The sequence below is a fragment of the Pygoscelis adeliae genome, unplaced genomic scaffold (genome assembly GCF_000699105.1).
Source record: "Pygoscelis adeliae isolate BGI_AS28 unplaced genomic scaffold, ASM69910v1 Scaffold14, whole genome shotgun sequence".
NCBI lineage: Eukaryota > Metazoa > Chordata > Aves > Sphenisciformes > Spheniscidae > Pygoscelis > Pygoscelis adeliae.
This window is the reverse complement of record NW_008825109.1, coordinates 19943876-19960723: the sequence shown is the minus strand read 5'-3', so window position 1 is coordinate 19960723 and position 16848 is coordinate 19943876. Positions and strand designations below refer to the sequence as shown.

The 16848-nt window shown below is 39.8% G+C and overlaps 2 protein-coding genes across 2 annotated transcripts in view; one reads left to right on the top strand and one right to left on the bottom strand.

Annotated features, from left to right (window-relative positions):
- Positions 1-1573, top strand: part of COL4A6 (collagen, type IV, alpha 6) — a 109627-nt gene extending 108054 nt beyond the window's left edge. The window contains 3 exon segments of the mRNA XM_009327907.1: positions 7-135; positions 369-655; positions 1313-1573. Of these exon segments, the coding sequence (XP_009326182.1) occupies positions 7-135; positions 369-655; positions 1313-1573 (677 nt within the window).
- Positions 1574-4588: 3015 nt separating this feature from the next.
- On the bottom strand, positions 4589-16734 carry ATG4A (autophagy related 4A, cysteine peptidase). The gene is made up of 13 exons (XM_009327906.1): positions 16695-16734; positions 15564-15713; positions 14027-14098; positions 13571-13669; positions 12201-12302; positions 11580-11652; positions 10126-10205; positions 9088-9275; positions 8899-8977; positions 7809-7954; positions 7135-7191; positions 5839-5950; positions 4589-5503 (listed from the first exon to the last, which is right to left on the bottom strand). The coding sequence occupies exons 1-13, from the start codon at positions 16732-16734 to the stop codon at positions 5439-5441; spliced, it is 1263 nt and encodes a 420-aa protein (XP_009326181.1). The 3' UTR covers positions 4589-5438.
- Positions 16735-16848: the final 114 nt, after the last annotated feature.

The following is a 16848-nucleotide window of genomic DNA, read 5'->3' as shown; positions in this document are numbered from 1 at the left end:
GCGTTGGATACACTTTAGTGAAGCACAGTCAATCAGACCAAATCCCACCTTGTCCCATAGGAATGAATAAGCTCTGGGACGGCTACAGCTTATTGTACGTGGAGGGGCAGGAAAAGTCACACAACCAGGATCTTGGTGAGTTGACAGAATTCTCTCAGGCATAAACAATGTAGGCCAAAATCCCGTTTCAAAGGAGCAATCTTCGTTGGTACCGCAGGCCATTGTAGTAGAGGTGGTGGAAGTCTGCTTGGCCAGAATCTGTACTGGGAGCAGTGTCAGTTGTGCCATCCTCCGCCACTCATGTCTGGTGTGTACGAGTTGGAGCATTTGGCAGCTGCTTGGTATGACCGCTTCTCCAATTTTCCCAGGTTTTGCTGGCTCGTGTTTGCCTCGCTTCAGCACCATGCCTTTTATTTACTGCAACATCAATGAAGTGTGCTACTACGCCAGCCGAAATGACAAGTCCTACTGGCTCTCCACCACTGCTCCTATCCCCATGATGCCAGTGGACAGTGTTCAGATCCCACAGTACATCAGTCGTTGCTCAGTATGTGAAGCACCTTCCCAGGCTGTGGCTGTGCACAGCCAGGACATCACCATCCCACAGTGTCCCGTTGGTTGGCGCAGCCTATGGATAGGATACTCCTTCCTTATGGTAAGGATACTATTGCTAATGCAAAGGCAGCTTTAAACATTTCTAGATCTCCTCTTTGACTAGGTGACTGAGACCGTATTCTGAGTTGCTTACAGGAAGCTAGAGCCCGGTAGCTTCTTGCCCTGGTGCATTTATTCTTTATCAGCTGGCCTGCTGTGGGCTTTCTGAGTTTGCCCCGTTTAGCTGGCCTTCTCACCTGTACTGCTCAAGTTCAGTAGTAACATTGATGCAGTAGTTCTGTACTGCCACAGATCATCTTTGTTCTTCAAACCTTTAAATGTGGAAACGCTAATTAAGCTACAGCATTGTCTTAATCCCCTCTCTCAGTGGAAAAAGTAGAACATTTTCCATTGCACTCTCCTAGAAGCTCATTAGTGTAAGATTGTTAGAAAAGTGTGAAGTCAGCATTATTGTTTCCAAATTGTCCCAGCTTGCAAGTGAAAAGCTGGGTTTCCATTATACCAGGCCTGTATATTCAGCCTAAGTACATTCCTTTGCTGCTTCACCTCTAGCCCCGACTCAAAAGACAGATAGACATAGCCAAGGTATAATTTTGGTTGCCTGTTTTACTCCTTTTGATAATGGAACTGGAGGACTCCCCTGTTTACCTCCCATTCTGTTCTTTTGAACTCACTTAAATTGACATCTTTATTTCAGCATACTGCGGCTGGTGCAGAAGGTGGAGGTCAGTCCCTTGTCTCACCCGGTTCTTGCCTGGAGGATTTCCGTGCTACTCCATTCATTGAATGCCAGGGTGCTAGGGGAACGTGCCATTACTTTGCAAACAAATACAGCTTCTGGCTGACGACTGTTGAACAGTCGCAGCAGTTTGTCAGTGCTCCTCCCTCAGAAACTCTGAAAGCAGGACAGCTTCGAACAAGGGTCAGTCGTTGCCAAGTGTGCATGAAGAATTTGTAGTAACAAAAATGCAGTAACATTAACAGCCTTTGTTACCTAAGACTAGACATCACTGATGTGAAGAAGGATAAATTCATAAACCTGTTTTGTGTGTGGTTGATGGGTGAATCAAGACAGCCAGAATTCTACAAAAACGGAGTGTCAAGTCCAGGAGTTTGACTTTGACTGCACACAGAGGAGGAAAAGACCAGTGCTCTGAAACCTCTTTTTTCTATGGAACATGGTGCTATGCTTTTACTTCAGTGGGTTTTTTTTCCCTCATTTATGGCTACCTCAGAAAGTCTCTGCGAGTTCCTTATTCAGACCGAAGAGTAACTGATGTCTCACATTACACCACTCCTCTGTCCGAGGCACACGCCAATCATCAACAAGAGAGACTTTTCAAAAGTTATGCTTTATTAGTGTCTTTGCAAACAGTATTTGGTCTAGTGTAAGGGAATGAAGACTCATTCTCCTGTGAAATACAGAGCTAGCTAAAATTTATCAGTGTATTGTAGGTGACTTAGAAAGACTAAGCATTACTGGTTGATAACTTCCTTAGGAAGACTCAAAGATTAATTTGTTTTGCTTTCCTTATTAAACAGACGGGATGTTCTTTCCTCCAGTGACAGGTAATCAATTCTAATCCAGACTCTCATCCACGGTTGACTTTAAAGAGCTACCCCAGTGGAAAACACAGTTTTTGATGTGAAGCTGAATCCAAAACACCTCTATCATTTTTCATAGCTTTCTATTGAAATATATTCCAGGTTACAATGTCTACTTCAAGGTCTGTGCTTACCTTCTTGCAGTCAAATGATGTGCAGCCACCAGAAACATTTCATTACTATGAACGTAAATTTCCTTTCTGAGGTAGCCTCGGCACACTTGTTTTGTCATTATTCAAGCTGTGTGTATTTGAAAAGTAGAGGCTTTACTAGATAGCATGCAAACTTATGCAAACACACAAGTAAGCAGTTATGGGATGTACATTTTTTACTTCTACAGTCACAACGTGCTGTGTACTCCTTCCTCTGGGCTTTATTTCTGTTAGTTTAAAAAATTCTATTTTTAGTATATGCACTGTTAACCAGTCACACTTTCCTTCAGGGCATAATTAAAGAGAAGTGCCACCAATTGTATTATCCTTGCATATTTTGAGGGAAAGCTGTGAAACAGGTATGCTAATACATATATAATGAATTCATTTAGTTGGACTAAAGTTATTATTATCAACTTCTCTAGAGTAAAGCATATGAAATCCTTATATATTGACATTCCAGGACATTTGAAAGAAGTGCCTTGCAAATACACTATCGCCTTGGCTTAAAAATCTTTAAGACAGAATCGTCCAGAAAATTATTACTAATGCAAGACAGACATTATTTTAAAGTAGTATTTCTTTACTAGGTTCTAGGGCTTCAGCTCTATTCAGCAAAGTACTTAAGAACATGCATACTTTTAAGCAGGTAATATTTTTACCTTTAATGATTATTTACATGCATAATATAATATTATCTTCCTAGATCGGGGTCAGAGAGCTCTGCATGTTCTGAAGTTGAAACACACTGGAGATGAGCGAGGAGTTTGTGAAGAACAATTTAGTCTTTCATTTAACTTATTTCTAATTGTGAAAGACCTCAACTGCTCTGGATGTATCTTGCAAATATCTTTAAGGCATTTTAATGCTCCCGGGTGGCAATCCTTTTATGCAGAATATTCAGTCTACTTCTTAGCTGTCCCAGCACAGACAGATCATTGTATTTCCATCTTGGGTTATGCAAATGCAACTTTAAAACACTGTGTGCACACAGTGAAGCTCACTACTTTTTGAAAATTTGTGCAAATAACTGGCAAACTACAATGAATTTTTCAGCCATTGGGCTCCCATGCTGCTATAAAAAGGAGCATCAATCAGGTATTGTGTCTACAGGGACTTGGTTTTATTTTTGAACATGGACACGGGCAAATACAATTATTTTTTTTTTCCAGGATCAGAGCCTTATGCATTTTAAGCACGGCTATCTTTAGCGAGCGGCTTCTATTGCAGTAACCTGGCTCTACTCCTATCAACGTCCAAACTTCCACCAAGTTCAACGAGCCCAGCCTTTTCCCACACAAGCCGTTCTCTGTCAGGTGCACGGGGTGGGAATTCCAATCACCAGCCGTTCTTCCCTCAGCCCCACTTTCATAAATCTGTTTACCCCCACCAAGAATACTTCTTCAGGAGGTCTGCAGGGCCAAGACCTCCTCTCTGAAGAGTGTTTACATAATAGCTAAGAGCTATGTGGGGAGTAAGTATACTGTACTCCACTGATTTTTTTATTATTATTTTTTAACTTAGGTGCCTCCTTTTAATTTTAGCAGTTACTGCTTGAGACTGAGCATTTCAGAGCAAGGGCTTCGTTTTCATTTTTGTCCGTGGGGAGGAGAGGACTACAATCGCTGCTACATGAACAATAAGTTCATGCTTTGTTTTAAAAAAAACATGCAGCTAATCCATGGGGAGGGGAAGAAAATGATATTTTTTCTAAGTGTATAGTTTCCAAACTGTGGATAATGAACACTGAAGGCAAACAAGATGAAATATGATCTGGTTAACAATTTTCTTGGAAATCCCACTGGCCCTGATCAGGAAGTGCAAGTGAGAGGAGACAGCATTCAGTATTTCTCTATGGTGTCATTTATTGGTGAAGATGGAACTGTGCGATTCACGTCCATTACACTATCGTGACAAAATGACCATAATGGGGACTGTCTGATAGTAAAAAGGAACTTTAGAATGGATTAAAAGATCTTTGCCTTTAATTATTCTGAGCTGTTTTTCTTATGGCTGCTAGAGATATACTCTGCCTTAGAAAGAAAACCGCACAGGCTGTTCTGATAAACCTGTAGAATTAAGGCACTTTTACCAAAACAGATTTCAAAAGGCAACAAGTCAAAACCCAACAATTAAGTAATTTGCATATGCCTGTATATTAAGTTTTAAGATAACCTGGTTTATATTTAGTTCACACAAACAAATTAACAAAATATAGCAGCATACAACCTATGAAAAGCTTAAGAAATTTATTAGATGCACAGATAAAGTGCTGTTAACAGAGAAACTTGTGTAAATCTTTTTTAAAATAAATAAGGTACAGTTAACCCACCTTTGACTCATTTTAGCTCTGAAAGAAAAGTCAGCCTAATGATCTGAATTTTAAGGTCAAGGTGAAATATAACTAGAACAGTGGTTGTGATCTCTATCAACTGTTTGAGTCTCCTGTTCCTCTTGAGGTTTCCCAGAAACAGGAAGGCTATTGCAAAACGTATACATTAGACATAGTTCCTTTTACAGAAACATTTTTGTAATAAAGTGTGGTTGCTCAAATACATGTTAAAATATTTAACAAGGAAACAATTTTCTTCTGATCCAGTCGATCTTTTAAACGAGACAATGTATTTTCTCTACGATGCAGCCCACAGGAGAGAACAGCAGTAAACATCCTCCTTAACTGAAAACTGTTTTGCTTTAAGAACTAAACTATTGCATTATATGAGAGCAAGAAATACCCATTTGGTGTTATCCCTTTCTCCAAACGTACAGCCCAGTGAAATACTTATTTTTGCCTTAATCTCAAAGGTCCGTTAGTCTTCAGGAAAGACACACTTAAAAAGAGGTTCCCTTTAAGGCTGCTCTTATAAGATCTTTTACTGCCTTTCCATCTGGGGAAGCTCTTTGACAGCAGGAACTGTCACTGTTGGAGTTTTGGATGCTACTAGCTTTTTGTGCTCTGTTATCTGTAATCTCAGGCACTTTGGGGCTAACATGGCTGTGTGATTTAAGTCAATGCAATAATACTACCAATATGTTCAATACTCAGAAGGGTCACCACGGTTTCCTTCATACGCTCAGGATTTCAAATTCTTCTTCCAATTCAAATAGCTTGTCAGTAGATTCAATGAGTTCTGCAAAAAAAAAAAAAAAAAATTAAACAATTTAGAATCTAAAGACATGCCTGATTTTGTCTACTTAAAAACACAAACAAAAAAGCCCACTTTTCTGGAGTGTGTCCTGCAAAGTATTTTGTAAGATTAAAAAAAAATATATATATATCTCTGTGCTAGCAATTGTTATGTGGCCTGTTTGGATAACTGTCTGATATTCTGTAAGAATACGGCATTTAATCACGTGGTGATTGCCTGACACTTAGGAAAGCATAGTTATTCCACCTGCGATCATTCTTCTGTTTGCTAATGAGGAACACTCTGCCGCACAACGGTACTTTCAGTCGGTACTGCACCTGCTCCTGTAGTTGTCACTTCTGGCTTTGTTGGAGGTATGAAAGGAGGCCAGTGTGGTGGATGCTTCTGGACCAGCTCAAACATCCGTAGACTCTGTTGCTTTAGAATCTCCTGAGGACAGAACACTTTCATTTTAAAAGATGCCTCAAGAGAACCTTCAAAGACGAAAAATGTCCGCTTAATTAAAAACATTTTTAATTATGTATGTCTATCAAAAAACAAAGGCTTTATGCAGACATACAGTGAAAACCTGTTATATCAAGTACTTGCCATTATGAATCACTGCTACACAGATCTCTGTAATATTTTCCGAGTTGAAAACACACCTGGAAGACAGATCTCTCTTGAACTGTCGTACAAGTTATCAGTGTGTTATAATTAGCTGTGTTATCCATACACCTATAATTTTGTTTATGTGTAGCAAACAGACACCAAGAACATACAATATTTTCTGCCTTTTAAAAGAAAATTACTTGCATGGACCTCTCTGCGTTCAAGTTTTCTGTTGATCCATGGGAACAAAAGACAGGTCTACCAGCTCCAAAAAACCCAACAGATTTTGAAAGGTAGGTTTTGATCAGGAGAAACAAGTTATTATTGAAGCCAAATTCCACTCCTCTTCAATCAGGTAAGCTACGTCATATCCTGTATTTCAGTTATTTACAAACTGCTTTCCTTAGCCCTTTTTTTTTTTTTTTAAATAAATGCCTTTAGATGTTGACGTTACTTCACATTCACGCTTCTGTTGCTTAGTATACCAACTGCATGCAGAAACGTCCTAAAGTCCTTTTCCTGTGGCAGCAAGCACCTTTTGTGTGTCCCGCCCAGGAGCTGGAAGGACTCAGCATTTACAGAATCAGATCTTTTGTGGTAACAGGGCCTAACAGTCATAATTAGAACATGTAGTAATATATTATGTCCAACAATAACAAAGGATCGGGAAGCAAATAAATAAATACATAAATTGCTACAACTCGGCAGTTAAAACTTACTTTTAACATTTATTCTCAGTAAACGACTAAGTTTCAGCCAGTAACATGGTAGTGCTAAAAAAAGAAAAACTTTCAAAGGGTATGTATTTACACCCGTTTACCAAGTGTCAGGGTTTATGGTTGTCAAAGTGCTGAACAAGCTCCAATTAGCAATTCAGTAGTACTGGCTTACCCTGATGCATTAATGCATTCTTCTCTATGGCTCATTTAATTTGCATGCAGAGAAAGATGTAATGGGAATTTCCATTTAAAAAAAAAAAGTATACATTATTTCATACAGAGCAAATAAAATAGTGTTATTACCTTTTGTACGAGACTACACCAGTTATCAAAATCACATTCTTCTTTGCAAAAGAAACCCTAAGGAAAAAATACATACAGTAGTGGTGTTAAATAATAACAGTATGTCAATGAGTGAAGGATGCTGTGGTATTTTTATGCATTGTTTAAAGCTTTAGAAACGTGTCTCAAGTGACAGTCGCCCATAACCCAACCAAAGGATACTGGCATGGGACCAGATTTAATTTCTTCATCTACCACAGTATTCTTGTGACGTGTACTGGATGACTTCTACAAGTAAATCCATTTAGAGATTTATAAATTATGATATAAAATAAGTCAAGCTTAAGTAACTTGTCCAGAGCGACCATGCATCTACAGTAGTGATAGAATAAAATAAGGAAACCTGCTTCAGTTCCTTGCTTTGACCTTCAAAATACTTCTTGCAGGAGGTAAATGCTGCTCAGTAAAGAAAACGAATTACCTCCCTAGGATACAAACAGCCAGTTCCCTGCTGGACCTAAGATTAATGTATCCTATGCAGTTAATATATAAACTGCCACGTGTTGAATTTTAGATCGTAGAAGACAGCCCTGTGATCTTGATTCTGCTCAAGGAAAGGCATTACTGCCCTTATCGATATACAGAGGTATTACTTTGAAATAAAGTATACACATCTATTATGTCCTAACACCTACTAAAGCTACTGAAGGGTCCAAATTCATGATCTTCATTCTGTGTGGGGCCTGCTGGCAGTGGAAGCTCTGGTCATCAACTGTGCCATTTTCTTCCGAATCTACAAAACTTTGAGTGGTGTGAGGGTCCAAATAGATCAGCTCATTGCCTGTATGGGTAAAATCCGCATGTTGATAATAAGCAAGAGACTTTAATAAGCACTTATTCCATCCAGACTTGTAAAATAGAAATTAGATTATCATCACAGGCAATACCTAGACTTTCTAGCTAGCGAGTCTTCAGGAGAACCGGAACGTTAGACACAGTAGTTTCCCACAGGGTATTTAGTATCATTTTCTATTGTGACCTATTACTGTAGATTTTTGGTTGGTTTGTTCTACCTTTGTCGCGTACTTTCCTTTTTCTCTGCGAGGTCCAGTACATTTTTTAAAAATGTCAAGTGTTATAATGCCTAACATTCCACAGATCAAAAAGCACAGGGTGACCACCAATGCAATCTGTAATCCCATCAGGCATTCATTCAGAAACTGGAACAAAGAAGTCTGACTGAAACAGTTCAGGATTTACAAAAGGAAGAACAAAATATCCATAAAATTAGGCATCAAACTGGGGTGAAGTCTGAAAGACTGAATCTAGTATTAACTATTGCTCAAATTAATAAAGGAAGACATGGAAGAAGGTGAAAAAGTCACTGCTATCAGAAAAAGTTTGAAATACGAGAAAATAATTTAAGAAAACTGTGAGGCAAAAGAATAAAACAAGACACCCTTCATTAGAAAGTGTTAATGATTAGGAAAAAAATCAGTATTTTAGCAGTAGTGACATTTGACACTTGTCGAATGCCATCAGCTATTCTTAGTGTGTTGTTCTTGCTTATATCGTTACTTATTTTTACGTCAAGCTTGGCTGCTACTTGTCCACTCCTGTAAGAATGATGCCGTTCCATTCCTGAAGTATTTGAGGTATGTTTCTTCATCTACTCTATTCTCGTGCTTAAACTGCTTGCTATTTCCCCTTCAGAAAAAACCCAAAACAAAACCCCTTTCTCCTTAGATCATATGCATATTCAGAATAAGTTTCTTTTTTCCTTACCTAAAAATCCTATGAAATAATAGGCGTTATTTGGTTTCCCTCCTAATGCTCCCAAAGACTGTGGCATCTTAAAGCATTCCTAAGGAGTTCCAAGGGAGAAAAATGAAACTGTAGTGGGTTTGTTTATTAATGTAACAGATACCTGAACTTATTTCACAATAACAAACAATTTGCTGAAAAAACCCTTACTTTAAACGCATCAATATACACTGGATTTATGTGATTTATCCCTAGCCGTAGAGGTATAATAAGCAAGAGGGGCTTCCAGCCTGTGCAGAATCCTGCCGTGTTCTTATTTCGGCCAAGAGCGCTTCTGTGCAAATGTGCGCTGCTGTGGGCCGCGCTGCTGCTCTGGGGAGGGGACCAGCACATCTTCTCTGTGGGAATAAAACCAGAAATCAACGAACGCACAAAGGAACACAGAGCAGATCTCCCTCTCAATCACGAATTAAGCTACTTTGCCAGACATCTTTACAGAGCTCCTGCTTAAGGCCAAAGGAGCAGGGCACGGAAATCGTAACTATTTAGTAGAAGTAACTCTAGTGGACAGAGTATGTGCTGGCACATTGGTGAGACATGAGATACACAACTGGGGGATGAAAATTTAAGACTGAAGTTACATTTACTACTAGCGTTATTAATACTGTCAAGCTTTGCCCATAAAATGTCAGGGAAATGAAACGGCAGAGATGATGATAGCATTAGAAACTCTTCAGGGAACGCTTCACTTCCAATGATGTGAACGTAAAATAAGCAGAAGTAGGGACTAAAGTAGAAATAGGCTGTGGCTAAATACCACTTGTGAACCCACCTTTCTTACAACTGAAAATTAAGCCTGGCCGTGCGTTTCTCCAGGATCTGCCCCTGGTTTCTCTTTTGCCTGACAAAAGGACATCTCTTTGGCAAACTCTGCATTGAAAACAATTCTCTGTATTTTACATACTGCAACTTCATTCCATTTCGGGGGTGGTAGTTCAGATAGCACAGACCAAACTCCATCTTCTCCCAAGCTGCACGGTATGTAAGTTGGCCACCAAAAAAGCCTACACTGTTCTGTGCTGGCTTTAGTTTTGGACACCCAAAACTTGAGTCTGCATTTCCTTTATTCCTTTTCTTACCCTGGGAACAAGTAGGGATGGCCCAGAAGTATTTTGTTCATATTCAGATACACTCAGGAAAGTGAAGTCAAATCAAAAACTGTAACTGGAGAACTAGTGTTTCACTTACTGATGTCTTCAATGACCACTGTATTGTCCATAGATACATAAACTGCTAATGAATTCCATTCATCAAATAAAGCAAGCTTCCTAGAAAACATTAAGGTGATAATTAATATAAACTAATTAGGACCACGAGGGTAGCTTTTCATTCAGGACAATTAGATGGTTCTTGAGTAAAAAAAATTCAATTGTTTCTTTGGAAAAATGTATTTGATGGTTTGGGTTTTTTTTAAGTCTCCATGTAATAAAAAGATAACTGAATATTTAATATTTAATACATTTAGAAAAATAAATACTGAGTGGTAGCAGGAAAAGCACACACGCTGTACCACGTGAAAACTGTTTTGTCCTTTTGCCAAATGCAGCGACAGTAACAGCTCAGTCACATACTTAGGTTTATTACTTTCTATTGCATTTAACAGCCTCCTCAGTGGGATCCTGCCCATTGTGCCTGGCATTGTCTAGAGAAGGAAAAAATTCCTGTGCCAGTTTTGCACATTACTTTTTGCTTAAGAAGTTCCATGAAATTCAGTGGAGGAACTATTTCTGTGCACATGTGGACAGCAGACTCGGGGTGTTAAAAGCTGGATCAGCTAAAGGTTTTCGGCACCCAAAAGTTAGGAGGGCGGCATTACAGCACACAGGTTTCTGTCCACTTACGCGAAATCCAAAACTCCAGGGAAGGGAGCTACTACACTCTTTAAGCTGCACAGGACGAGTCAGCTGTCTAAAATAAGCCAGAAAAACCTGTCTGTGTGCACTAAGCCATGGAGAATTTGTAAGTGAGAAGAGCTGGGAGCCAGGGCATGGTTTAGCTCCTCTCTCTCTTCAGAACGTGTGTCTGTCCCAGGGCCGCAAAGAATTGCTGCTGAGCACTCAGGACCTGCAGTCTAGCCTCCGCTTGAGATTTGGCACCTCCATCCATCCCTCACAAACAGAGCAAAGTCAACTCTTTCAAGCGTGGCTTCTAGTCTAGGAGGAGCTGCCCATGTTTTATACAGCAGCCTTCAGGCAGAGCTGCAGCTCAGACAGTGAGGAACTGCAGTTCAGTTCCCTCCTTGGCCTGGATGGCTTCACTCTGATGTTTCATACCACCACTCTAATCTGCGTGGTGGCACTCTTGACCTCAGAGCCGTGCCGCTTTGTGGAAAGGACTACGTATCTCCGGTGCTTACTGGTTAGGGCATGCAGACTGCATAGGAGGAGAGACCTTTTGGCAGGTCTTCCCCAGGCTCTTGGTATATTAAAATTTAGAACTCCCCCAATCCCAGCTCAGTACCCGCCCACCGGGCTACAGCAGCACGGTCCGCACTGTACTTGCAAACACACGGCACATACGTTCCTGATTCTGAGAGAGAGGGAGATCAGCCTTTAAAACCGTGTCTTGAGCCTTATCTTGGTCTCTGAGCTTAGCAGCCCCAGGGGAGTACATTCTGAATGAGCCAGTGCGATCTGACTTACTTCAGTACTTGAGCAACTGTATTTGGTCCGAACCATTCTCCAATTGATTTCCCCTCTCCAACACCCATCTGCGCTGTTTTTATGAGGGAAAACACACACACATAGACAAAAAAAAGACCACAGAGAGCCTGGTCACGATATACGTTAAATAGCATGACCTACTAATATTCTGACATACATTCTAGAGCAATTGCAAACTCTATGTAGCAACAACAATTATTTTCTCAATCTATGCTCTTTTCAGATCTTAATGACTGCTAGTTCCTTTACAAAAAGTTTCTGAACTGTAATGAGAATGACAAATATTAGTGTCCTTTATTACAAATTACAGCAATACGCTTTGTGACTGTCTATTTTAATACTATCGACGCTGGTACACAAGGCTTACATACTTTATCAAGAGCTAGATTCTAGTATACAGATTTATTTAGGTCTCAGCAAATAACATTTCTGAATTATTACTTTGTACCCATTTGCATGCATTTTTATTTATATATAAACATATACATTGTCTTCATAATCACCTGTTTAAAATTTTGAATTAACATATTTCAAATTAGAAAGGTTCAACACAGCAGTTTTTTTTTCAGTGGAAAAAAAAAAGTCGACGTGTGTTCTTACCCATTTGGTGGATGGAATAACAGCAATCTTTTCTATCTAGAAAGCACCGTAAGATTCTATGATATTCTTCTGGTTGTTTTTTGTGTTTTTCCCATTGCCAATCTTACAGGAAGAAAGTTATACAGATTAAAAAATAATGTTTCCAGCGTCATGATGATATTTCTAGATAGTAGAAAGCCATACAATGAGATGTTAAAAGACTAACATACAATTAATCTCCAGTATTTACATTTTGTTTAGAGTTCCTAGAAGTCACAGCTAGTCATTTACTATCAAGCTGTCCTTTATCAGCACAGGCTAGATTGTGAAAACTGGGAAAATAAAATAAAAATGTCAACTGCAAATACATTCTGAGTGATCGCTGCTGAGAATTGATAGCTATTGCTGTACGTGAGCTACCAAGATTGTTTAAAACGATATGCTCTGTTTAGATTTTGTTAGGTTTGTAAGCATACATCAGATAATGCTGTAAGATCCATAAAGCGAAGCCCAAACACAGCGCTGGCCCTCTGCCACGGCAAAATCCGAAACGTAGCTTTGCCGTGTATGCTCTTGCTTCTAACGTAAGGTGGTTACCTCCCATTGACTGACAGAGAAGCGCATACATCGGGCTGACGCTATGGAGTGGCTACATACTACAGGTTCATACTCCAGTTTTTCTCAGGTAATCTGTTTGTTTGCCTACTCCTTCAGTTAAATCTTTGCACCTCCGTTCCATGGATTCAGTTATTCAAGTGGATAAATCCTTCTGTGGATTCAGTTATTGAAGTAGTTAAATCCACAAAGCATGCTGCCATAGAAACCACAGCACAACAGCGTAAGGATTACAGACCTAACCGTAATAATTTAATTGACACAGCAGCTACACACGGACCAGACCTGTGATACTTACCTGTGATCCTGGGACGGGAGGTGTTGATACAGGCTTAAGAGCTTGCACTAATGGGTTCTGCTGTGGGGTTTGGAGCTCAGGCTGGTGACGGGTGAGTGGTCTGTGAAGTACTTTGTATGATGTCTATCACTATGTCACTATTCAGTCACTGTGTGCGAACATTTGGTGGCTATGTAAGCAATGAAGAGAAGACCCGTGGCGGCAGGTTTTCCCTTGGCCTCGACTTGGGTATTCCTCAAAAAGATTTATAAAATAACAACAATGGGAGTCCCTATTTGCCCTCCCTCTATTTCTACTTCTCTGCTCAAGGCTGGCATGATTTCACCCTGTCAGACAAGAATAATTCACTAGTAACTCCTATCAGGGCATCAAAGACAGTTTCGTTAATAAATTTAGGTTTTGTGCTTTTATGGAAAACTACGACAAAAATTAAACGGTCTCCAAACAACACAGAAGTTCACTCAGCAACAGTACTCACCTCTTCCTAAATGTCTGCAGATCAGTGCCTGTGCCAGCATCATCTGCCCACATCGCAGCATACATCCCCAGCCAGCATCAGACGACGGACCAGTGCCTCCTATTAAAAAAGTTCATTACAATCCATACGGGCTTTCAACTGAGCGCAGCGCCAGAGAAAAAATTTCGGAGTTAAAATCTCATAACAACTGTCCTACGGACAAAAGGCACTGCGCAAGACCTTTTCTTTCCATATTGCTGGTCTAACTTTACTGCTTGCTCTACAAACATGAAGACCTGATTATATGCAGGCACAAGTAAACACAGTTTTTAATAGCTTTAATATTTTGTTTGCATAAACGGTTAAAATGATGCTCAAAATGTTCTAATACTGTAAAAATAATTTTTCACGCCACGATAACATCACTAATCCTGCTATCAAATTTATAACAAGGCAGCTGGTCTGCTGCATACTCACCAATAGGCGAAAACTTTCTTCTATACGTAAACCAGAGACGAGCGCTTATGTCCAACAATAACTTAGATTTGTCTGAAATATTTTTTGGAGGAAAGAAATTATTAAAAGGAACTTTTAAAACTGAAAAAATCTGATTTTCCCTGTACAGTCAATGTACAGAGTGCAGGGAAGACTCCTGTTAGCTTTTACATATAAGACCCTTAAAACATTTTTTAGCTGTTTAAACATGGAGAGCTTTTGTAGACTGCTAATTAAAGTTACCTTATTAAGGATGAAATAATTATTAGCCAATGAAGTTTTAGAAGGTGTTTGGAAGGACTATGCCCAGCTTGAATGAAACAACTATGGAGAACTATGTCCTCAGGAAAGAACTGGTAAAGCAAGTTAAGAAAGGTGAAGAATTTCCACATGCAAACCAACATGGAATTATGCAATACCTCCAAACCCAATACGAAGTCATTTTAAGAAAAAGTTAATAATATTAATTAAATCTCTTTTTTTTTTTAAAATACATGCACTTACAGAATTCTCCCAAAAGCTCTGAAGAATTCTTAAGAATCTTATTTGCTGCACTTTCTCTGAGCCGCGGCTCAGACTGACTGGCCTTTTCAAGGGATCCTTCAGCCGATCAAGGCTGTATGCGGTACCCTCGGCTGCCTTGAACACCATGCCTGCACTGACGGCCACCGCCTTTGACGTGTAACACAGGAGGACGCCTTTGTCTTCTCCCCAAGGGGCAAAACTCATTTCTGAAATCTTATTTTTATATGATACATAAATACACCACTCTGCTATGACTTTTAGGTCACATATTTATTTTCATCAAAATACAGTATGTGCCCTAGACTAATTTTATTATTATTACTATTATTATTATTATTCTTTTGAAATATCATTTTAGTGGCAAATAACAGGCTGCAGACAGCACCCCTCAAGGGAAAATAACATTAGTAATACTGAACATTCCCCAAAAGTTATTTATTTATCTATTTCTGAGGCATTTGATGTTGAGAAGTAGCCAGCCTCATACCTGACTGGCCTTTGCTACAATCATAGAATCGTTTAGGTTGGAAAAGACCCTTAAGATCATCGAGTCCAACCGTTAACCTAGCACTGCCTAGTCCACCCCCAAACCATGTCCCTAAGCACCACATCTACACAGCTTTTAAATACTTCCAGGGATGGTGACTCCACCGCTTCCCTGGGCAGCCGGTTCCAGTGGTTGACAAACCTTTCGGTGAAGAAATTCTTCCTACTATCCAATCTAAACCTCCCCTGGCACAACTTGAGGCCGTTTCCTCTTGTCCTATCGCTTGTTACGATCTCTTTGCATGAATTATGATAGAAAGTACATCGGTAAACTTCTGGTTTCATTGTAGGATGAATACCGCTGCTTATAGTTGGTTTCTTGTTGATGGAGAAAAATAAACTTCTCTCATGAGACATTTAGAGAACGTAGGAAATCAGGAGCTGCTGCTGCATGTGACTCTATGAATGCTCTACAGATTCTACAGATGAATTTTCATTCTAAAGATACCTGTGTTTAGGTGGTGTTGCCTTCCTAGAATCCACACTGGCTCATCAGTTTCTGGAAATTCTTCTAAGTAGTCTGACAAAATAGTGATCTGGTTTTCATACCTAGATAAAACTGAACAGGAATACACAAAATTCAAACTCCATTTTGTCCCTTTGTTCTTTTATGCACAGCTTCGAGTGCTTAGACTGAACTGGCTGTAGCCAGTCTTTGCAGTCTTTGGGTCTTCTGAATGGTGCTGCCAGCCGCGTTTACGCTTTTCCTTTAACAAGCCGTTCTGACACTGAAATATCCAATGTCTTGGCTGGTTTTTGTTTTGATCCTCAGCGAGCGCTGAGAGAGTAACGCGACTGACACCTTGATTATAAGCAGTCTGGCTGAAGCCAGGAGCAGAAGTTCAGGGTGACTGCAGTGAGGGTAAGATTTGATTCAAGGAAATGAGGAAAGGGAAAAATAGTTCAGGCATCACAGCATATGTGCCCATGCTCGATCTTAAGTGTACAAATACTGCCACTCAAAGCGATTATGTCCTTGTGCTTAATGGGAAGCACGTGAAAAGTGTTAGCAAGACTGGGTTTTACTTTCCTAACTGGAGCTGTGAAACATTTCAGAATAAAAGATGTAGTAATGTTACTATTCAACGCTAGACCTATTTACCGTAAGATAACAGATGATAATACTACTTAAAGAAGGCCAATCAATTTTTAGATAATTCATTAAAGCAGGGTTTGTTGGAAGAGGAAAACAGGCCTTCAAGTGTAAAAATGAATGTAAAATCATTTCTTTTACATACCAATCTTAAGGAATATACTGCCAAAAAAAATCAGCAGTTGAAAGAGAAAGCAAACACGATTATATTTTACTCTTCAACTAAGTGCACATACATACAGTATAAAGAATGAATAATCATCAGGTAAATATTAAAAAAAATAATGTAAAAATATACATATATATACATATAAATACATATAAAAGTTATAGCAATCAGAAGTGAAGTTGAGCCACACCACCCTCTGATTCGAGCACCCAGGGCCCGCGAAGATACACCTGCTCTGCCTGTCGGCACAGGCAGTTGTTAAAGACGACGGTAAACGTCTTTCTTAAGACTGTACACAGGGCGAAGGAACCTCTTACGCTGTGCCCTGCCCTCTCCGTCAGAAAAGTCGTCACTCATTGCGCTTACAGAGGAACTTGTCTCTTTTTGAGCCCAAAGACTCCCACCCCTCGAAATCCAACAGGGGAGCACTGCGTCCCCCCTCGGCGGCCGTGTCTCCCTCCCCCGCCCGCT